We start from the raw sequence: 22,125 nt of genomic DNA on the forward strand, positions 1-22,125 counted from the left end.
GGACTTTCGGAACTTTGCTGTCAAGTGCCATCAACAGTCTAGAGGTGACCACCTCGTAGGCTAACCGAAACAGGTATCTATATGCCTGGAGATTAGACTAAGGACCGAAAAGTACGGTAAATCTTACCACAACGCTTAGGAAGGCATAGAAAAGTGGGAGTGAGTGTCGAGGTCGTGAACCCGATCCAGGTTTACGAATCCTTAGAGCACTTAAAACCGGAACTGATTTGTTCCTGATAGTATCTCTCTCCTCATTCCTATCGCCCTCAATTGTGCCACCCCAGGCCCTAGTTGCGTGGTGGGATCACATTATCAGTTACCATCTACAACCGTCAGTTTCACTGCAATCATGGCCCTTAATTTAGAAGAAGCCAAAGCTCACCTTCGGGAGCACGGTTGGGCCAGGATTCCGTCGGTCCTGAGCAAGGAGGGGGCCGCCCACACGTTGGATAGACTCTGGAAGGCCAAAGAAGCGTCTGAGGCGAATGGGGAGGATACGTTTCAGCCCATTCTGGACCCGAATTCGGCAAATGTACGCGTGTTCTACCTTCCGGAGCTGGATGAGCGGTTGCGTGACCTGCTCACGCACCCCACGGGCATTGAGTTGACCCAGTCAGTGCTCGGGGACAAGTTCCTCGTCAGCAACTTTTCGGCCAACATCGCGCGACCAGGGGCGCAGAGCATGGCCCTCCACTCCGATCAGAGCATCGTCCTCCCGGAGCCATGGCAGGATATATGGGCCGTCAATGTGATTTGGTGCCTTACCCGAATGACGAAAGAAAACGGTGCGACTCTATACATTCCGGGCTCGAATCGGTGGACCCGCTGGGAGGATGTTCCACCCAACGCCCCGGACCTCCTAGTGCCATTTGAAGCGGATGCGGGCGACATTGTGGTCCTAGATGGCCGTCTGTGGCATACATCTGGGAGCAATGTAACGTCGGATGAGGACCGTGCCATCCTGTTTGCGTATTATACGGCGCCGTACATGCGTCAGTTAGTCAACTGGACAGCCAAGTTACCCAAGGAGCTTCAAGAGTCACTGAGCCCGGAGTTGAAGGAATTATTGGGACTCAGTCATATTGGCTATGTGGTCCACGGCGACTTAACATACATGGCCGACAAATACCCCAAAGCTAGTCCATCGTCAGCGCCTACGAGGGGTAATGTATGATAGGGAAATAGTTGAAATCGCGGAGAATATCTGAACTGAGACACGTCGAAGAGGGAACAACGTAGAACGCACTGTCCATGCTCGGTCTCCATTTGTAGACCGGCAGTAGATACAGGTACGACAGACACAACGCAGGGAACAATACGCGGGTCAGAAAAATGTCTGAAGACATCTCGCAGCTTCTGGACGAGTGGGCGACACGCCTGTATTTCGCGATGGCCACCACGAGGGGGTCATCTGACTCTCTGAGCAGTCTGCAAATGCGCTGTGGGACTATTGGCTCCGTAGAGCGCGCGGACGACCCCCAAAGCCTCGGGAGAATGTGAAGAGCGTTCAGTCATCTCACTCCCACATGCCCTGCAACCACGTTGGCATCAGTCTTCCTTCCTGGGGACTTTCCTCTCCTGATGTTATTCGATCTAGCCTACGTGCTACCGTGCTTTATCCATTTCATCTGACTAATCTTTCCATACCCTACTATGTTATTTAATCCGTGCTGTACGACGTGGACTATGCGCTATTCACATTGTCGGTCGTGGGGATCGGAATCGGGCCTCCGGGAGAGTCTTCCAGTCTTGCCGTCAAGACCTCGACCCCAGTTTCGGTAACCAGCAAGGTGTGTTCTGCACAGATGTTAGCGTTGGATTCTGTATGTAATATGCATACTGTACTTACCAAATTGAGCCGTCCGTTTACCATCCACCGTTACGTTAGTCCAGTCATCGGGCCAATAGATTTCCCGAGGTTTTCCCAGTGTCAGAATAGGCTCAATAGTAAAAGTCATTCCAGGTTTACACACTCCTGGCACCTTACTCTTTGCATAATGAGGGATCCATGGCGGGGGGTGGAATTCGGTGTTGATACCATGGCCGCCCCAGGTTGCGTGGACACTACAGTTTCGGGACTTTGCATGCTTCTCAATAACCTTGCCAAAGTCTCGGAACAGGGTACCAGGCTTCACGAGCTCAATTGCCATATCCAAGCACTCTCGTGTTGTTTCTACCACCCGGACTGAGTCGGGATCGGCCTTGGCTCGGTCACCCACATAATACGTTTCGTTCAGATCAGCGTGATATCCTCCGTGGTATAAGGAGATATCAAGATTCAGGATATCGCCATCGAGAAGGATCCGCTGATCTGGAATCCCGTGACAAACCACCTCATTCGGGGACGTACACAGCGATTTGGGGAAATGGTTATAGTTTAAGGGCGAAGGATAGGCCTGTCCGTATTAGAAAGTATATATTATTAGGAAGCGAGTAATACCTACATCGCGTTCGACGCAAGCCTTGTGGCAGATCTCGTCCAGGTAATCAGTGGTAATGCCCGGCCTGAGCTCTGCTGCGGTAATGTCCAATACCTCCCGAGCTAAACGGCATACCTTGCGCATGGCCTCCTGCCCCTTAGCATCGAGAATATCAATCTTTGTCCGGCTTAAGCGCCGTTCTCCCTTCGGAATACCGGTCTCAGACCAGTCAGGGCGTCTGATCGACTTAGGAAGGGTACGCATCGGAGACAGCGGATAGACCGGTCGAACCGACCCGGTGAAGGAGTAGGTCGGAAAAGGATTGTAAAGACCGGTAACTGGATCGGGTTCAGAGACAACCTTCGGAGGGATTATTTTGCGGAAGATACCATTCTGTGTCTTTCCTTGAGCCGTTTTGTGGACGGTCTTGTGTTCGGCCTATCGCACGAGCTCAGTCAGCGATGAGATTCCAGTCCTGACCGAATGAGGAAACCCACCCAGTTCTTCTTAAAGCAGTCTTGGGAGCAGAAATAGCTATCTTTCATACCCAGCTTCAAGCAAGTTGGACACTGCAAGGCTTCCGCATCATTGTCACAGTCGACTCCGAGACACTTTCTCTTCGAGGGCAGTTCGGAGGCGATGTCGCCCATGGTCGTGGCTAGGCCTGGTTCCTGGAATATGGAATGCAACGATCAAACGGAGATTTGGAGGGAAGAAGAAAATGTATGGTTCCGTTTCGCTCTCGCTAGTCAGGGGTCGGTCCACGCACAGAATGGTTCGATTGTCACGGAACCAGTCTCACTTCGCTGGAAGAAATTCGTAATCAGCAAAAGTGGCATTTCATTCATTGTGTGAGTTGAGAGGCGGGAGGAGAGACGGCATTGTCAGATTGGGCAACTGCGCCGAATGTGACGAGAGGGCACGTGACGAGGGAAACTCCGATCCTCAGTTGGCTGTTCACTCGTTCAGGGCCGGACCCATTAGTACGTTACATAGCGGGAAGTTTGTCATGTAATCCACCCGTTGATAGGCTGATCATCCGATCCGTTACGAAGATCCACTCGGCCCGGTGGGGCGCGGGTGGGTCCGGCCCGAAATACTTACTAGTTCGCGGGGCGCAAATGGGCGACGAAGGCTGACCACAAACTGAACCGTTTTCTTTTCTACAAAAGTTTCAACCCCAATTTTATTCACGACACCAACTGCCGGTCGCAAAAATGGCTGCCACAGCCCCTGCTGAGGAGCTCAAGACGCTCAGCGGTGTGTTATGTCTCTGATGCACAGTATGAATCCAACGACACGTGCTAATCGAAGCGTGTTTAGTTAACACCCCCCTTGACAAGGGGAACGGTGAGAACGAAACCGCAAACGGGGATGCCGCAGAGCACTCGGACGACGGATCCGATGCAGACGAACAGGTGCCTGAAGCCACTGCCCCCGCCGGAGAAGGTGGCGCCAAGAAAAAGAAAAACAAAAAGAAGAAGCCCAAGAAGAAGAAGAAGAGTCCAACGGCGCAGACCGAGCCTCCGTCAATCCCCCTGTCCCAACTGTTCCCAAACAAGAACTATCCAAAGGGTGAGGAGGTCGAGTATAAGGATGACAATCTGTATCGCACCACCAGCGAAGAGAAACGCTATCTGGATAACATGAACGCCGACTTCCTTTCGGACTACCGCCAAGCGGCGGAGACGCATCGTCAGGTCCGCCAGTGGGCGCAAAAGAACATTAAACCAGGTCAGACGCTTACCGAGATTGCCAACGGTATTGAGGATAGCGTTCGTCGGCTAGTGGGACACGATGGCTTGACCGAAGGCGATGCGATTATCGCCGGCATGGGTTTCCCCACGGGCTTGAACCTCGATGACGTTGCGGCCCATTACAGCCCCAATGCAGGCTGCAAGAAGGTGCTTCAACAGAACAATGTCATGAAGGTAGACATCGGTGTTCAGATAAATGGTCGGATCGTCGATAGTGCCTTTACCATGGCATTCGATCCGATGTATGACAACCTCCTTGCCGCCGTCAAGGACGCCACCAACACAGGTCTCCGCGAAGCAGGAATTGATGTTCGCCTCGGTGAGCTTGGCGGATATATCCAGGAGGCTATGGAAAGCTACGAATGCGAGATCAATGGGACGACTTACCCCATCAAGCCAATTCGTAACATCACCGGCCACAATATCTTACCATACAGCATCCACGGTACGAAGAGTGTTCCCTCCGTCAAGTCGAGCGATGCGACCAAGATGGAAGAAGGTGATGTCTTTGCCATTGAGACTTTTGGTAGTACTGGTAACGGTCGCTGTGTCGAGCAGGGTGAGGTTTCACATTACGCCCTGAGCAGCGATGCGCCCAAGGTAGATCTCCGTCTGTCGTCGGCTAAGTCACTGTTGAATACCATAAAGAAGAACTTTGGTACTCTTCCATTCTGTCGGCGCTATCTGGACCGGATCGGACAAGATAAGTATCTACTCGGAGTATGGATGTCCTAGCGCTAAAAGATGCATTTCAAGTGGCTAACTAATGGATAGCTGAACAATCTTGTAAAATCCGGCATTGTGGACGATTACCCGCCTCTGGTGGACAAGAAGGGCTCCTACACTGCCCAATTTGAGCATGTAAGTGATTCCCTCGGTGTCGTTAACAGATCCTTATTAATGTCCCCCTGCAGACCATTTTGCTCCGGCCGAACGTGAAGGAAGTCATCAGCCGTGGAGACGACTATTGAGTCTGTCGGGAATGGTTACGCTCAGCGTATGGTACAATCAAAGATGGCAGGCTCACGCACACATCAGGATTTATAGCGGTAACGCAGACCCCTGGATCATGTGTCTGCTCTGTTACAACGGCTGGACCGCATTCTCATTGTAGCTTGAGCACTTTCGTCGTACAGCCCGAACATCCGAAACAGATATCCAAGCATCGTTCTTTGTGAAGCCGTCAGTCCTTGCAAATGCTATGAACTGACTTAGGATCTACCAAAAAACTCTTTTGATCAGAGGAAATTATCGTTATCTGTATATTGGTAGAGATCATGTATATCGCTACCATGTGACCGTAGTATCGTCTTATAGTCCTGATAAAGCACTTCCCACAAAAGCGACGACCCATTGTGCAGACTGATATATGCCACTCTTTCCTATTCGGCGCCATCAGCCACTTTCGGCGTACGGACTACTGTAGTACTGCACCTTGGTTTCGGTGCCAAGTTCCCGCCTTCGGCATCAAGTACCGTAGCGGATGGGTTGCGAGCACCAAAATAAGCGAAAGGAGAAACAAAACGGAGAACATGTGATGACACTGGCTCGCAGACATTCCAGGCGACTTATTTAAGACCAGCCTGTCCGATAGACTTTCTCAGCTACCAACCTTGGCCAGCAGTGAACTCCACAACACGACAATGGATAATTTTATGGACATGACGAAGAAAGCCGGCCACACGGCCGAGCTGGAACGCCTGGTTGCTCTCCACGAGACATACTATGATGCCATGGATGGCAAGCTTGTCTTGGCACCTCTCGACCTCCAGGAGCCGGGCAAGAAGATCCTCGACTGCGGTACCGCGGACGGTTAGTGGCCCTTCTCCAACATCCGGATGAATGTCGACTGATATTTGTCAATAGGTATCTGGCTTCGCGACGTGCGGAAGTCGGCCCCAGCGGAACACCAGTACTTCGGCAGCGACATCGAGCCGGAGCTCTTCCCTGAGCAACCTGACGGCATTACATACTTCCCCCAATCTTTCAGCGAGCCATGGGCCGACGAGCACAAAGACGCATTCGACCTTGTCCACGTCCGGGGGAGCCTGGCGGGCTCCAGCCCCAAGAGGCCCGTCGATGTGGTCAAGGGCCTTGCCTCCGTGACGAAGCCGGGCGGCTGGGTCCAGCTCATGGAGTTGAATGCGTTCAGCGCCCCCAGCAACGGTCCTGCCATGACCGACTTCGCGCGCATGGCCTCCGAGATCTGGGCCGGGATCAAGGTGGGTGACTTCGCCAATGAGCTGAAGTCCATGTTGGAGGAGGTGGGCCTGCAGAACGTCCAAGAGAAGAGAGTCATTGTTTCCTTGGGGAAGCAGGCGAAGCCCGAATTACATGCCAAGAGTATCCATGGGGTGACCGGACCTATTCGGCCCCTGACGTCGGTCGCGCGGAGTGTGCCCAATTCTTTCACGGATGAGCAGCTTTCATCCCTACCGGACCGGGTGAGGGAGGAGTTGGAGACTGAGGGAGGAAGGGTTGAGATGGTTGTGGCATGGGGTCAGCGTGTCTAGATGGGGTTTCCCTTCATGCCCTTCACATTGGCGCAGAGAGTTGGAGTATATATGTTTCATGTCCTTTATGAACGTCTTGCGTACATCCCTATTATAACTTGTCCGTGTGGGCCCGCAAATATTAGGAATGCACGAGCTATAAACATTCTATAATTCTGTTCGTGTAAAGAATCCGTCCGATACGTATAATTCCCGGTACTGTATGGTGTATTATACCATAAAAACCAGGCCCCACTATGTGAATACCTGAAACTAGAGGTATTGTCGATACGACAGACATTACGTAACTTGAGTTTGCCATGCCCCACAACTGTTTTCCAAGTCCTTCACATGTTCAGGATCATGCTTTTCAGACGCGAGATGAGGCAAATCTACTAGTAGAACGATCAAACGGGAGAAAATTCGCTAGCAGATGGAATCTGTACTCAAGTGATTTTTTGTTCGTCAATCAAGGTTCTTCTGGGATCACCTCGGTGGTGTAGAAAGGTGATTCGAGCTGTACTCCATAAGTATTATACTCACATTGGGTAGAGACATCCAAATATATATACCACATTGAGAGGATAGTTAGACTCTTCCACACTGATAATATATTCCTACAGGCATTTTGCTAGGGATTGCTATTTAATTCAAGCTTGCTTAATATACGGAGAGCAATAGCAGCAGCAGAGAGACTTAATCCTCGAGCGTATTCTAGTTCTCATGAGTATGTCGAGTGAAGATGTGTTGGGGGGTTGATAATATCGACCACGTGATGATAGGGTGATGGACCTGGAGATGGACCTGGAGATGGACCTGGAGATGGACGTCGCAGGAGCTGCTAACCTACTAAATGTGCCCGGCACGCGATCGGCAGGGATGCGATCGGCGACTCCCCGCTCAACCAGCGAGATTTCTCACTGATCTAAACTTGCTTCTGATCAAATAAACTACTATTATACTCTTCGGCGAACTAACTAACTAACTGACGAAAATTGAATGTCTCTTTCGAATCGCTTTCCTCACGATCAGTATCCCCCAAGACTACGTGACCGTTGCCAGACTACAGGACCAGCTCACGCAAGTCGGATTTCGCCCCCAATGGCACTCTCTCAATCCCGAATTTGGCGTCTAACCACTGGAAGGTTCTGTGCGCCGAGTAACCGAACGCCCCGATTTTGGCCTGGAGCCCTCCGTGGGCGATGTCCTGGGCGATCCACTTTTCCTTGTCCACACCCGGTGTTAGACTCGTCAGGCAGTCGTAAATCTTGTCGGTGGTGGTCGCTGGGTCGAAATACCAGCTCGCTCCGGCCCCAGTGACCAACGTGGGACACTTTACGTTGGCAAGATACTCGGTTCCGTCTGGGTTGAGTAGTGTATAGTCGCCGAAACTCCGCATGATGTCGGCCTCGGTGGTAGTGCCGGTGGCCCACTTTAGATGATTGAACTCCCATCGCGCTTGGAAGTCCAATCGCTGGAGAGACCGCAAAATGCCGTTGAAGACTGCGTCGGACAGCCAGCCGTTCATGAAGCCGTGGAAGAGAGGCCCGGGCATTCTGCCGCCGACAAAACTGGCTAAACTGTAGAATCCGTCGACGCTCACGCAAGCCTTGATCCGTGCGTCGGCGGCCGCACGCAGGGCAAAATATCCCCCCATCGAGGCCCCGGTGACAGCAATGTGATCCAAGTCGAGCTCCAGCTCGGGATGGCGGGTGGCGAAGTCAAAGAGGTGATCCAGGACCGCACTGGTGACCACTTCCCAGTCTGGGCGCATCGGTAGCTTGTCGCGACGAAGCACAATTCCCTGACCAGGTCCTTCGAAGGTGACCACGGCATACCCGAGTTCGGGCCCAAATGCCGGGTTGACAAAGTAGATCTCCTCTTGCGTCGAATCGCCTCCCCCAGAGTTTAGTAGGATAGGAATCTTGCGACCCGGAATGCGCCTGGCAGCTTCGGGCAGGTAGAGGTAGCCGGGCAACTTGAGCCCATTTTCGTACGGTATCTCCAGAAAGAACGTCTTCCCATCGCGATATTGGACGCCCTTTCGAAAGTTTGCAATGGCGTGCTCGATACTTGGAAGAACGCGCTGATCGTGCCCAATTGGGCCCTCGTTGAGCATGAACTGCGCCGCGCGGATGTAGTTGGAAGACCGGAGGTAGGCACGACGCGCGGATACACGGTCGCCTGCCTGCTCGGCCTCCTGAGCGATCGCTTCTGCTTTGTTACCGGCATCGAGGAAGGCGCTGAACCACGATTCCGGATCAAGATCCTTGATTTTGGCGGCTGCTTCGAGGGCCTCACCGATCTCGGCGCCCTCGTGGGGCGCCATGGCGAGAAGGCGAAGGTACTCGAAGTTAAAGAAGGGGGACTTGAAGAAGGTGTGCATCATCTCCATGATTAAGAATTAAGTACAATGGGTTGTGGAATGGGCATCCCCTGAAGGCCAATAACAAGTTGTGGAGCAATGAAGGTCCTGGCATTCCAGTCAGGCCTCTGGTGTATAGATCCTTTAGCCCGTATTTGACAAAAGCTTCGAGGAAATTGAACCAAGAGGTCAGACTCAGGGACGACAACTGCGATCAGAGAGCGATTACTCACAGGGTACGAGACCTTTCGCAGAAAATCCCCTGTTCGGCAGTCCGTACGGTGATAGGATTAATGTTGAATATGGCAATATGGAATGAACTCCGACAGGACACACCAGAAGAGGTTTTCTTTGGACGATTGCTCTGCTGTGCTCAGATTCGGCACCGTGCGAGTTGTATACTAGGCAAAAGCACCGGATCCGAATCATTCGGTACCTTGACCTTTGGGTGTCTGGGGCCAACCCCTTCATTGGCTAAATCGCCGTCCCACCACGGCCTTTATTTATTTCGAAGACCAAGCCAGGGTTACACAGCTTGATTTTACTACGTTTGTACTACATCTAATTAATAATTCGTCGCCGTTCGCCATCAAGCGTATGCAGATCTACGATGGCATACACACATTCGCCAAAAGAACCCATCGCTATCATTGGTAGCGGATGTCGGTTCCCAGGGGACTCGACCTCCCCATCAAAGTTGTGGGAGTTGCTGCACTCGCCGCGAGATCTATCGAAGAAGATCCCCTCAGAATCACGATTTAACGCCGACGGATTCTACCACCCTAATGGCGAGCGCCACGGGAGCAGCAATGTCACCAAGTCCTATTTCATCGAAGAGGACCCACGACTTTTTGACGCCGGGTTCTTCAGTATTGCCCCCCGTGAGGCCGAGGCGATTGACCCGCAGCAACGGCTCCTGCTCGAGACTGTCTATGAAGCGATGGAAAATGCAGGACTCACCCTACAAGGGCTCAAAGGCAGCATGACCTCCGCCTATGTCGGCGCGATGTCGGCGGATTATACGGATACCCAAACACGGGATGTTGAGAATATGTCCCAGTACATGATCACAGGAACGTCACGCGCACTGCTCTCGAATCGTTTATCGTACTTCTTTGATTGGCATGGCCCCTCCATCTCGGTCGACACGGCATGCTCGTCCAGTTTAGCGGCGGTCCATCTCGGTGTTCAAAGTTTACGAAATGGCGAGTGTACAGCTTCTTGTGTGGCGGGCTCCAACTTAATTTTGGGACCGGATGCATATCTTGCGTCCACGAGTCTCCATTTGCTCTCGGCCACTGGAAAATCTCAGATGTGGGACCAGGGCGCCGACGGATATGCCCGAGGGGAAGGTATTTGTGCTTTCTTTATGAAGACGCTCTCTCAGGCTCTTCAGGATGGAGACCGAATTGATGCAATCATTCGAGAGACATGCGTCAATTCGGATGGCCGTACGAAAGGTATTGCGCTACCAAGTGCTGAGGCGCAGGCCGCGTTGATTAGCACCGCCTATAAGAATGCGGGACTAGACATCTTGAGAGCCGAGGATAGGCCTCAATACATTGAGGCACATGGTAAGTTCCATCTGCCTGCCAGCCTGGTTTCTGCAGGGTCAACAAGCTTGTGCTGGGTTTGTGATAATTTGACTGATGATTGTGCAATGTAGGAACTGGCACCCAGGCTGGAGACCCTAGAGAAGCATCTGCTCTCAGCCAAACGTTTTTCCCACCTGGCCACAACCATGATGAGAGACCTTCTCTGATTGTAGGGTCCGTGAAGACAATTATTGGACACACAGAAGGAAGTATGTAGTTCGACCTGTTACGCGTATCAGAGGCTGATCTCGGACACTGCAGCTGCCGGTATTGCGGGAATGTTGAAGACATTACTTGCGATGCAACACAAGACAATTCCGCCCAACCAGCATCTTCATAACCTGAATCCGAGCGTGGAGCCTTTCTATAAGAAGCTGCAAATACCCAATACTCCGCAGGAATGGCCACAAGTCCCTCCAAACCAACCGCTTCGCGCGAGTGTCAACGGTTTCGGCTCCGGCGGCACCAACTGCCACGCGATCATGGAAAGTTACATCCCCGAAGTCCATGACCATGGCCCATGGGGAAGACCGAAGGCAATCTGTGAGGTCCAACCTTCCGTTGTACCGGAGGTTGATTTTACCCCTACCCCTCTTGTTTTCTCGGCCAGTTCCGAATCGTCTCTGGTCGCAATGCTGGAGAAATATGCGCACTACCTGAAGACTACCGATGTGTCTATTCAACGTCTGGCGATGGTCCTTAACTTGCATCGTTCAACCCTTCCGGTGCGAATTGCCATCACAGGGAGCTCGAAGCAAGACGTACTAGAGGCGATCAACAAACAGCTGGCGAAAGTCCGCGAGAGCCCTGGTACAGCCATAGGCACCCGCCCCCCCGTCGTAGAATTCGATGAGAACAGACGGCCTCGGATTCTAGGTGTGTTTACGGGACAGGGGGCACAATGGCCGGGTATGGGCCAGGCTTTAATGAAGCGATGTGCCTTGTTCAGAGAAAAAATGGAGGTCATGGAGCAGGCACTGGCACAGCTTCCCGATCCACCGGAGTGGTCTCTCAAAGAAGAACTAATGGCACCACCCGGCAAGTCTCGTCTAAGCGAAGCCGAACTATCCCTCCCTATCTGTGCAGCGGTTCAGGTAGGACTTGTTAGTTTGCTCTCTGAAGCAGGCATCACATTTCACACTGTGGTCGGCCATTCGGGCGGTGAAATCGGTGCTGCGTATGCTGTCGGGAAGATCTCTGTAGAGGACGCGGTGAAGATTGCTTATTACCGCGGCATCGTCTGCAAGCTTGCCATTGGACCCGATGGAAATCGGGGAGCAATGATTGCTGTCGGGTTCGGTTATGAGGAAGGGCTCAATTTCTGTTCATCCGCTCAGATGAAGGGCCGTCTAACCGTAGCCGCTAGTAATTCGCCCAAGAGCGTCACGCTTTCTGGCGATGAGGACGCGGTCCTTGAGGCCAAGCAAATCCTCGATAATGAAGGCCTGTTTAATCGTGTGCTCAAGGTAGACACTGCCTACCATTCATCTCATATGTTGCCGTGTGCTGAGCCCTATACTGCTCAACTCGAAACCTGCAACGTCCAGGTAGGAAAGGGCAACGGAGTCACTGCCTGGGTATCTAGCGTCTATGAAGACAGCAGAACAATTACTGATGTACAGGATCCCGATATGCGGGGAGCATACTGGACAGATAATCTGATTGGACGAGTTCTGTTTTCTCAGGCACTTGAGGCCGCGCTCGACGATGGTAGAGGAGCCCTCGATCTCATCCTTGAAGTTGGACCGCACCCAGCCTTGAGAGGGCCGACACTGGAAACGATGAGGACCAAGCTTGGCTACGAAGTCCCCTATTCCGGTGTCTTAGACCGAAAGGCGGACGACATCACGGCGTTCAGCAACGCTTTAGGCCTTGTTTGGACACATCTGGGCTCTGCTTGTGTCAACTTTGCCGGCTACCTATCTGCATTTGAGGAAGGTAATCGTCAAGTAGATGTGACTCCTTTGTCGGATCTACCCACCTATCCATGGGATCACAAGCAGATCATGTACCGGGAATCCCGACTCAATAAACAGGTCAGACACAGATCGGCCCAGCCTCATGAGCTGCTTGGTAGCAGAACCCCGGATGACACAGATTATGAGCCGAGATGGCGGAACTTCCTTAAGCTGGAGGAGATGCCATGGTTACGCGACCATTGCATCGAGAACCAGATCATTGTGCCCGCAGCTACATATTGCGTTATAGCCCTGGAGGCTGCTAGGACCCTGGCCACAGGAAAGCAAGTGGAAAGCATAGAGCTTTCGAACGTGGCGATCCTCCGACCAATCGTCTTAGATGAGTCTTCTGGCGGAACGGAGACTTTGCTGTCTCTGCGCAGTGATATCGACTCTATCAAGGGCAAGACTGAATGTATCCGAGCGGAGTTCAGTCTCAGCGCGGGTACAGTGGAGGATGGACACATGAGGACAGCCGCTACGGGAGAAATACGTATTTCCCTCGCCAGCGAAGAATCCAACTCCACCGGCTTGTTTCCTATCAGATCCAACAAGCCACAACACGAGCTGTTGTCCGTCAATGTCAACCAGTTCTATGAATCCCTCAGCCGAGTTGGCTTGGGTTACAGCGGACCGTTCAGGGCTATAACCTCTGTGGAGAGACAGATGGACATGGCATCCGCTGTCATCGCGATCGATGAGGAAGTGGGAAGGTCAACTCCGGTCCACCCGACTTGGCTTGACGCATGCTTCCAGACATTCCTTGCAGCATATGCCGCTCCTCGAGATGGTGGGTTATGGACAGCGTTCATGCCCACTACGATCGGCCGCATGACCTTTTCTCCGACGCCAAACATCACAGGCTCTGTGACCGTCGACGCGCGCCTTACCGAATTTACACCAGGGTTTCAAGCAACCTTGCCAACAATTAATGGCGATATGAGTATCTACAACTCTAAGACCGGCCAGTTAGAAGTGCGCATCGAAGATTTCACAATGAGCTCCTTCCTTCCCGCTGGTGAGAAGGACGATAGAACATTGTATTTGAAGACGATATGGCAACAAGACATCCTCTCGGGAGCTACCTTCGAAGCGGAGGAGCAGACTTCTTCTCCCCGTGAGCTGAAGGTCATTGATGCCTGTGAAAAAGTAATTCACTATTACCTGTCACAGCTTAGTATGGACATGTCCTTCTACGAACTGGCCGACAAGATCCCAGGCTTAATGGGTTTGATTGAGAAGGCAGCAGCCCGTGATGCGAGCGAGCCAACTCAATCTGAGCTGGCTTCCATCATGGAAGATTTTCGGGAGCACATAGATATGCTGCTTGTTAAGGTAATCGGCGAGAAGCTCTTGAATAATTCTCCGGTCAGCGCTGAAGCACCAGCATCGCTGAGTGAGCTTGTCTCCCGTTGGCACAATGAAGGGATAGGGTTCGCCCAAGTTCACAAGCATATGGTGAGCGCAGCGAAACAGATTTCTCACCGGTACCCACGTATAAGAATTCTCCAAGTCGGACCATCTTCAGCCAGCCTTGTACGGTCTGTATGTCAGGAGCTTGGACAGGCTTTGGATTCATATACTATTGTGGATGGGTCCGCGGACGCTATTGGGGAGGTCAAGGCACACTTATCTGCGGATAATCTGAGAGTTGATTTCAAAACCTTCGACGTTGAAAACGGAATTGGAGAGTCAGCTGATATCGATCCCGGCTCTTTCGACTTGGTTATTGCTCACAAGGCCTTCACCAAACAGAGAGCGGCGCTGACGACGATCCGAAGCCTGCTTACACCAGGAGGCTTTCTCCTGATGATGGCTGCAACTGGAGACCAACTTCGTTTCCCCTTCTTCTTGTTGTCGGCTCCACCCCCAGTGCCCGAAGACGACGGATCTTTCGACCCGCAATTAACGAACGTTAACCGCGAAGAAACACACAGCGTCCTTCAGAACGCTGGGTTTTCTGGGGTAGACTCTATGGCACTCGATAACGTTCCGGAGAAGCACACATTCTCTGTCATCTTGTCGCAGGCACTAGACGATCGCATTAGCTTCTTGAGATCTCCACTTGCCTCAGCATTAAACATCGCTATGACTGGAAAGCTCCTTATGTTGGGTGGTTCCTCACCCAAGATCGCGAATCTCATCCGAGATATCCAGACCAAGCTATCGCCCGTCTGGGATGGAGAGATCATTGCTGTCGAATCTCTTGCCGACCTGAACGGTCAACTAATTGACACCGTTGAAACTGTTCTTAGTATGACTGAATTGGACCGCCCCGTGCTCGAGAAGCTTAGCAGTGCTACATTTGAAAACCTACAGCTGCTGCTGGAGAGATCCAAGAAGGTCCTTTGGGTCACTCAAGGCGCAAGATGTGAAAGCCCCTACCAAAATGGCACGATTGGACTTGGGCGAACATTCCAGGCTGAGAACCCACATAAGCTTCTACAATTCCTTGACTTGGATACCCTTGACGATAGCACGACTTTTATTGCAGAGAGCTTGCTTCGACTTGTTGGAGGCGCTTCCATCAAAGAAGATAGTTCAAAAATGCCCCTTCTGTGGAATGTTGAACCGGAGCTCGTAGTTGAGAAAGGCAAGCTCTTTATTCCCAGGCTTCTGCCTGACATGGAGCGCAACGACCGTATCAATGCTCTCAAGCGCAAGGTGGAAACCCAAGCTCTTGTTGGGGCGCAGCCTGTCACTCTTGTTCGCTCGGTCCACAATGCTAATGAAGTTGTGTATTCGGCTGAAGAAGCACTTCACCACTATCCAAAACTCGTTCAGCTTTCTACAGGCTCAGAATTGATATCATTGAGAGTGGAGTATTGTTCTGTAGAGCCTGTCTTGCCCAACTACAACGAGAAACAGCTCTTCTGCTGTGTTGGTCGCACACAAGAGGGGAAGCGATTCTTGGCACTGTCGGACTCCAACTCTTCCATCATTACGGTGCCCCGTATGTTGGCCATTAAACTTAATGGCGAAGACGTTGACGATACAACAACTCTCCCAGTATTTCTTAGCCTGCTGAACGAGGTTAGATCGCGTGTTATCGAAAGGTCGATGCCCTCTGGATACACCACGCTGCTCTACGGATCTGGCGAACCTCTTGCGACCGCCCTCAACAGGCGTAAGGGTATCTCCGGCAAGAGCTTTGCGTTCATCGGCTACCAGACGGGGTCGACTTGTGGTAGCCGTGCTAGTAACCACATCGAGGTTGGACCTCATACCTCAAGAAAGGAATTGCAATCAATGATACCCCCCAAGACGAGGGTTCTCATTCATCTGGGACTTAACACTAACACACGCAAGCTTTCCGCTATCAAACAGGTTCTCCCCACTAACGCCGCCGTGGTTTCTTTCAACGATCTCGATTCTGATGGCCTTGTTCCACATGAAGTACTCCTTGAAGCCCTGGCTCATGTGAAAAGTCTTCCCTCGTCGCCAGTGGGAGAATTAGAAAGTGCCAGCGTTGTCAAGGCCTCTGCTTTGGTCACAAGCGGGGACAAGGAACATGCAATTGTCACTGCCGTTGACTGGACAGGTGACCAGGTGATTACAGTGACGCAAAGGCCCATTGAGCATAGCCACCTGTTTTCCCAGGATAAGACCTATGTTCTGGTGGGTCTTAGTGGGCAGATCGGTCAGTCCATGTGCCGCTGGATGGTCGTTAATGGTGCGCGGCATATTGTCGTCACGAGCCGGTACGTACATTCTTCGACAAAGCCGATTGAATAAAGTTTCGCTGATAGTTACAGGAATCCTGATAAGGAAGCACTTTGGAAGGATGAGTTAGAGAAGCAAGGTGCCAACATTGCCATCGAGGCAGCAGATGTTACCAACAAGCAACAGCTTGTGGAGCTCCGCGCTCGCATTCTCGAAACTATGCCACCTATTGGTGGTGTTGCCAACGGTGCAATGGTGTTATCTGATAAGCTGTTTACTGACATGTCTTACGACAGCTTCCAAAAGGTTCTGAAGCCCAAAGTTGATGGCTCCATTAATCTGGACATGGTTTTTGCTAATGATGACCTTGACTTCTTCATCCTGTTCTCGTCAATTTCCGCTGTTACTGGCCAGCGAAGCCAAGCCAACTATGCTGCTGCAAATAACGTAAGTTGAATAAGTGAATGACTTGATCATCGTGCGGGCGAGCTGATTTATTTTAGTTTATGGCCGGTTTGGCTTCCCAAAGACGTGCCCGGAACCTTGTAGCATCAGTTATTGACATCGGAATGGTCATCGGCATTGGTGTTATTCAGAGGACGGAAGATGGTGACGGAATTAGCGCAATGGAGACTACCCTGCGAAAGCTAGACTACATGCCCATTTCAGAGCGCGACCTTCACCATCTTCTGGCTGAGGCGATCCTTGTCGGTAGTAGCGACGAGTCTCCGGAAATCGTAACAGGGTTAGAGACTTACAATACTAACTCCGAAAACAGCCCGTTCTGGCATAAGAACCTGCGCTTCTCGCACCTCCTCGCACGTGCTGATTCATCCCAAACAGGTCAGGGTTTTGGAAACAATGTCCAGAAGACTTGGAAGGAAAAGCTCGCGGATGCCCGTGGGCCAGATGATGCGCTCCAAATCATGGAAGAGGCCATTTTGACGTATCTAGCATCCTCGCTCAAGGTAGGCGGTGCTTCCCGCATGGAAAAGGTGCTTGTTGTAACTGACATCAATGAATAGTTGTCCATTGAGAATATCTATACAGATGTTCCGATCATTGATCTCGGTATTGACTCCTTAGTAGCTGTGGAAATTCGCAACTGGATATTCGCAGAGGTTGGTCATGATGTCCCGGTCTTGAAGATCCTGGGAGGTTCTTCTGTCAAGCAGATATGCACTGAGGTGGTTGAAGACCTGTCTTTCGAAGGGAAACAGGCCGAGCCTGCAGAGGCTAAAGCCCAAAGTGCTCCAGCTCCGGCCTCTCGCGACTGGACTAAACAATCCGCGGAAAAGAAGGCACCAGAAGTAGTGTCTGAAGATTCCAACGAAGTATCATCCGACAGTTCACTGGCAGATGATACTTCGGAATCAATTGCATCTTCGGAGCGAATGGCTCATTCAGACTCTGTTGGAGACGATCAGCTTACCTTACCATCTGCCTCCGTTGTTGCCCTGGACATTGTGGACGAGAAGCCCCCTCGCCCGACTACCCTTCGCACAGAGTCACTGTCCTTGGGCCAATCACGACTGTACTTCTTGTCTCAGTACCTGGATGATGACACTGCCTTGAACTGTACCGTATCTTACGCACTTTCAGGCAGACTCAATATTCCGAAGTTGGAAAAGTCCCTGGAGGCAGTGACACAACGCCATGAAACCCTCCGTACCATTTTCTATACCAATGAGGAAGATGGCCAACCCGTGCAAGGCATTATTGAGAAATCTACATTTAAACTGAAAGTGACTTCAGGTATTGCTGGCCCGGCAGATGTCAAGGGGGAGTTCGACCAGACTCACAAATATCATTACAACCTTGAGACAGGGGATACCTTCATCGCTACAATCCTGTCACACAGTGCTGATTCCCATACTATTATTTTTGGATACCACCACATTATCATGGACGGTGTCAGCTGGCAGGTATTCCAGCAGGATTTGGCGCAGTTCTATAACGACCCGAACTCACCAAAGCCCCTGCCAATTCAGTACATTGACTTTACTTTAAAGCAGCAGCAGGACATGTCCAACGGAGCTTACGATGAAAGACTCAAGTTTTTCCAAGACGAGTTTTCTCAGCCGGTTGACCCATTGCCGCTCTTCCCCTTTGCTAAAGTCAGCACACGCAAATCATTGAGACAGTACGCAGTTAGAGACGTTGTCACGCACGTCAATGCTAACGTTATGGGCGCACTGAAGAAGGCGGCCCAAGCCTCTCGGACTACGTCTTTCCATTTCTTCCTCTCAGCCTTCCAAGTTCTGCTTCACCGACTGCTGGACACTGAACAAATGTGTATTGGTATGGTAGACGCAAATCGTTCTGATCAGAGCTTCAGAAACAGTATAGGTTTCTTCTTAGAAACCATCCCTGTTTCGTTCCGAGTCGATAGCGAGCAGAAGTTTAGTGAGGTGCTTCAGACCACCCGAACCAAGGCATATTCGGCGCTTGCGAAGACCGGTGTCCCGACTGAGGAGATTCTTCGTGCTTGTAACATCCCAGCGTCAACGACTGAGACGCCGCTCTTCCAGGTGGTCTTTAACTACCGCATGGGGGCTAGTCGAACCTCTCCGATGGAAGGGGTGGATGTGAAGTTTCTGGATTACGCCGACGCGAAAAACCCCTTCGACCTTGTAGTGTCCGTTGATGAGTTGGAAGACGGCACTGCCATGCTTACGTTCTCCCTACAGGACTACTTGTATGACCAGGAAGGCGCAGAATTGCTTGCCAACGCATATACCTACTTGCTTGATATGCTGTCTGAAGACATCAATCGTTCAGTTGGTAGCGTCCCTGTGTTCCCCACAAATCTAACGGACAAGGCTGTCGCGCTAGGTACGGGCCCCCAGGTGGAACTTGCGCCCCCTTCTGCTGGCACTCTCTCCCAGATTATCATTAACTGGGTAGACAAAGACCCTGAAGGTATTGCAGTTAAAGATAGCAATGGCAGTATAAAAACGTATTCGCAGTTGCTAAAAAGGGCTAACGCTATCTCGGTCGCGTTATTGGCTGCCGGAGCAGCATCCTCGAGACCAATCTGCGTGCTCCTTGACCCAGGGGTAGACACGATTGCTACTATACTCGGTGTTCTCCGTGTTGGCGCGGCCTACGTACCCCTTGATGTCCGCAGTACTAATGAAAGACTGGCCGATATCCTGAGAGAGTCTAATTCAACGATCGTACTTTACGATGCCGCTACTACAGAACGGGCCAGGGAGCTTCACAGGATTTCTGGCACGGCTGAGCCGATTAGCTTCGTTACTCTCGAGGAAGTGCCTCAAGATGTGGAGGAGAGAGTTCGGGATGCATCGACTGTAGACGGCCTTGCAATGATTCTTTATACTAGTGGTTCGACAGGAAAGCCCAAGGGGATCCCACTCACCAATGGCAACATCCGGACCACTATCCTCGGTGTCTCCGACCGGGCCCAATTGGGCCGAGAGGTCGTGCTGCAACAAAGCGGACAGGGCTTTGACGCAGCTTTATATCAAATATTCATTGCCTTGGCCAACGGCGGTACGTTGATCATGGGTGATAACCGCCGTGACCCGGCAGAATTGGCTGCTCTGATGGTACACGAGGGTGTCACTTGCAGCGTATTCATTGTCTCAGAGATGCAATCCATGTTGAAGTACGGATACGAACAGCTCCGTGAGTGCTCTACATGGCGCATTGCCATGGTTGCTGGGGAGGCTTTCACGCAAAATCTCCTCGAGCAGTTCCGCGGCCTTGACCGGAATGACCTGAGAATTTTCAATGCATACGGCCCGACTGAAGCATCTATTTGCTCTTCCATGCATGAAGTATTGCCTGCTGGCAACGCAATCGACTTCAGCATTCCCATCGGTATGGCTATTGCCAATTACGGAACTTACATTGTTGATGACCAGTGCAACCCTGTTCCCATTGGATGGCCTGGAGAAATCGCAATCAGTGGGCCAGGTGTCGCGAGTGGATACCTTGGTCTCCCTCAGCTTACTGAGAGCAAGTTCAAGGACCACGCCTTGGTCAAGGGACCTTCCGGCTGGGATAGGCTTTACCTCACCGGCGATAAAGGTCGGATGCTCTCGGACGGCTCCATCGTGATATCTGGACGTATTGATGGAGACGACCAGGTGAAGATTAGAGGCATGCGGGTTCAGCTGAACGATGTCTCCAGAGCCATTGTGCAAGCATCCCGCGGCAATCTCGTGGATGTGGCTGTTCTAGTCCGAGGTGATAGTAGTAACCAGCAGCTCGTCGCTTATGTTGTGTTCTCTAGGACCAGCCAAATTCACGACAAGGGAACCTATCTGCGTCAACTCAGCCAGGAGCTTCAGATGCCACTGCACATGCGCCCAGCAGTCATGATTTCCTTAGATATCCTCCCGGTAACACAAAGAGGTAAGCTTGACAGCCGCAAATTGGCGGCTTTGCCTTTGCCGTTGGTTTCTGTCGAGGAGGAGACCAACGAGAAACTCACGGAAGAAGAGGTGCGCTTGCGAGAAGTTTGGAGACGTGTCCTAGGTGAGACATCCTCCTCTGTGCCTATCCATCGCAGCTCCGACTTCTTCTCCGTTGGTGGTAATTCTTTGCTTCTGCTACCCCTCAAGGCAGAGATTCGTCGAGTATTTGCAATTGATCTCTCCCTACCGGAGCTTTTCCAAGCTAGTACTCTCGAATTGCTAGCTTCACGGCTCACGGGCAATTTCCAGAATTCGCAGATCGACTGGGAAAAAGAAACAAAGGTGGATGAGCAGATGTTCGTACCACCCACTGAACAGAGGACCTCAACTCGCAGTGCTGAGGGCATTTCTGTTCTCCTCACGGGAGCCACAGGCTTCTTGGGAACTGCTATTCTACGCCAACTAGTTGAATCTTCCCACGTAACCCGTGTTCATTGCGCAGCTCTTCGCCCTAATGGCCAGGGCGAGCCTCGAGAACTGGGCGTCGACTCGCCAAAGATCGTGCGCCACGCCGGCGATCTCGCGCTCTCCGATCTAGGAATGACCCAAGCGGAAGTGGATGATCTGTTCACTGATGTTGATGTCATTATTCATAACGGAGCCGAAGTATCGCACATGAAAAACTATCGCACCTTGCGAACTACTAATTTCCAGTCTACCGTTGAACTTGCCCGTCTGGCTGTACGTGGGCAAATTCCGATCCATTACATCTCTACAGGTGGTGTCACTAGGCTGAGTGGCGCCTCAGTGCAGCCTGAGTCGTCATTGGCGGCCTTCCATCCACCGGTTGACGGCTCGGACGGATATGTCGCGTCGAAGTGGGCGAGTGAAGTCTTCCTCGAGAAGCTTCAGAAGCAGTTCCGCGGGCAAATTTGGATCCACCGTCCTAGCAGCATTACTGGTGACAATGTGCCGGCCCTGGACATTGTCCACAGTGTGTTGCGATACTCTAGATTGATGAAGGCCGTTCCTGATCTTACCGGTTCTACAGGAGCGTTTGATTTCATTCATGTTGATACTGTCTCGAGAGACATTGCGAACTGCGCGGTGGCAAGCACCAACAAGAAGCAGCGAGAGTCTGACAACGTGCTCAACTACGTACACCAGAGTGGCGAGGAAGTTGTGCCGGTTGATCAGTTGAAGGAGTACTTAGAAGGTTCCGCAGTTGGCTCGTTCAGTGTGTTGCCACTGCAAGAGTGGGTTTGTAAGGCACTTGGGGAGGGCTTGGATGAGGTTCTGGGCTCGTTCCTGCTAGCCTCCAAGGGTGTGATTAGAGTGCCACTGATGGAAAAGAGCCGTCGAAATGAGTGAGGGGTGGTGATCTAGATGCATATCGCGTTGACATGGTTTATTTTGTTTTCTTATTTTAGATGTACATATTGACGATCTTTGCTTCCATTGAATATGAGAATAATTTCTTGAACTTTATG

At 51.6% G+C, this 22,125-nt stretch overlaps 6 protein-coding genes across 6 annotated transcripts; 4 read left to right on the forward strand and 2 right to left on the reverse strand.

The window, feature by feature from the left end:
• Window positions 1–127: 127 nt before the first annotated feature.
• Window positions 128–1,490, forward strand: fmaF (Fe(2+)/2-oxoglutarate-dependent oxygenase fmaF). The gene has a single exon (XM_032077948.1). It carries the CDS (start codon window positions 350–352, stop codon window positions 1,172–1,174), a length of 825 nt encoding a protein of 274 aa, XP_031929509.1. The 5' UTR covers window positions 128–349; the 3' UTR covers window positions 1,175–1,490.
• fpaI (putative methionine aminopeptidase, type I) lies at window positions 1,430–3,165 on the reverse strand. The gene is made up of 4 exons (XM_032077944.1): window positions 2,918–3,165; window positions 2,445–2,858; window positions 1,850–2,396; window positions 1,430–1,797 (listed from the first exon to the last, which is right to left on the reverse strand). The coding sequence occupies exons 1-4, from the start codon at window positions 3,068–3,070 to the stop codon at window positions 1,685–1,687; spliced, it is 1,227 nt and encodes a 408-aa protein (XP_031929510.1). The 5' UTR covers window positions 3,071–3,165; the 3' UTR covers window positions 1,430–1,684.
• A 413-nt stretch (window positions 3,166–3,578) lies between these two features.
• Window positions 3,579–5,238, forward strand: metAP (putative methionine aminopeptidase, type II). The gene is made up of 3 exons (XM_032077951.1): window positions 3,579–3,680; window positions 3,744–4,897; window positions 4,952–5,238. The coding sequence occupies exons 1-3, from the start codon at window positions 3,638–3,640 to the stop codon at window positions 5,114–5,116; spliced, it is 1,362 nt and encodes a 453-aa protein (XP_031929511.1). The 5' UTR covers window positions 3,579–3,637; the 3' UTR covers window positions 5,117–5,238.
• A 459-nt stretch (window positions 5,239–5,697) lies between these two features.
• Window positions 5,698–6,840, forward strand: psoC (methyltransferase psoC). Its single transcript, XM_032077950.1, has 2 exons — window positions 5,698–5,989; window positions 6,044–6,840. Exons 1-2 carry the CDS (start codon window positions 5,821–5,823, stop codon window positions 6,688–6,690), a joined length of 816 nt encoding a protein of 271 aa, XP_031929512.1. The 5' UTR covers window positions 5,698–5,820; the 3' UTR covers window positions 6,691–6,840.
• Window positions 6,841–7,658: 818 nt separating this feature from the next.
• On the reverse strand, window positions 7,659–9,354 carry psoB (hydrolase psoB). Its single transcript, XM_032077952.1, has one exon. The coding sequence runs from the start codon at window positions 9,062–9,064 to the stop codon at window positions 7,733–7,735; it is 1,332 nt and encodes a 443-aa protein (XP_031929513.1). The 5' UTR covers window positions 9,065–9,354; the 3' UTR covers window positions 7,659–7,732.
• nrps14 (PKS-NRPS hybrid synthetase psoA) lies at window positions 9,355–22,118 on the forward strand. The gene is made up of 6 exons (XM_032077953.1): window positions 9,355–10,608; window positions 10,701–10,838; window positions 10,891–16,288; window positions 16,343–16,697; window positions 16,754–17,218; window positions 17,276–22,118. Exons 1-6 carry the CDS (start codon window positions 9,645–9,647, stop codon window positions 22,004–22,006), a joined length of 12,051 nt encoding a protein of 4,016 aa, XP_031929514.1. The 5' UTR covers window positions 9,355–9,644; the 3' UTR covers window positions 22,007–22,118.
• The last annotated feature ends 7 nt before the right edge of the window (window positions 22,119–22,125 follow it).

The sequence above is a fragment of the Aspergillus caelatus genome, assembly GCF_009193585.1.
Source record: "Aspergillus caelatus strain CBS 763.97 unplaced genomic scaffold BDV27scaffold_51, whole genome shotgun sequence".
NCBI lineage: Eukaryota > Fungi > Ascomycota > Eurotiomycetes > Eurotiales > Aspergillaceae > Aspergillus > Aspergillus caelatus.

Coding starts and splice junctions, on each gene's coding strand:
- fmaF (XM_032077948.1), top strand. CDS start 350: ATGGCCCTTAATTTAGAAGAAGCCAAAGCTCACCTTCGGGAGCACGGT.
- fpaI (XM_032077944.1), bottom strand. CDS start 3,070: ATGGGCGACATCGCCTCCGAACTGCCCTCGAAGAGAAAGTGTCTCGGA. Junction 2,859..2,917: donor ACTGCTTTAAGAAGAACTGG/GTGGGTTTCCTC, acceptor CTCGTGCGATAG/GCCGAACACAAGACCGTCCA. Junction 2,397..2,444: donor AGGCTTGCGTCGAACGCGAT/GTAGGTATTACT, acceptor TAATACGGACAG/GCCTATCCTTCGCCCTTAAA.
- metAP (XM_032077951.1), top strand. CDS start 3,638: ATGGCTGCCACAGCCCCTGCTGAGGAGCTCAAGACGCTCAGCG. Junction 3,681..3,743: donor GGAGCTCAAGACGCTCAGCG/GTGTGTTATGTC, acceptor AAGCGTGTTTAG/TTAACACCCCCCTTGACAAG. Junction 4,898..4,951: donor AAGATAAGTATCTACTCGGA/GTATGGATGTCC, acceptor ACTAATGGATAG/CTGAACAATCTTGTAAAATC.
- psoC (XM_032077950.1), top strand. CDS start 5,821: ATGGATAATTTTATGGACATGACGAAGAAAGCCGGCCACACGGCCGAG. Junction 5,990..6,043: donor CGACTGCGGTACCGCGGACG/GTTAGTGGCCCT, acceptor ATTTGTCAATAG/GTATCTGGCTTCGCGACGTG.
- psoB (XM_032077952.1), bottom strand. CDS start 9,064: ATGGAGATGATGCACACCTTCTTCAAGTCCCCCTTCTTTAACTTCGAG.
- nrps14 (XM_032077953.1), top strand. CDS start 9,645: ATGGCATACACACATTCGCCAAAAGAACCCATCGCTATCATTGGTAGC. Junction 10,609..10,700: donor TCAATACATTGAGGCACATG/GTAAGTTCCATC, acceptor TGTGCAATGTAG/GAACTGGCACCCAGGCTGGA. Junction 16,698..16,753: donor ACTATGCTGCTGCAAATAAC/GTAAGTTGAATA, acceptor GATTTATTTTAG/TTTATGGCCGGTTTGGCTTC.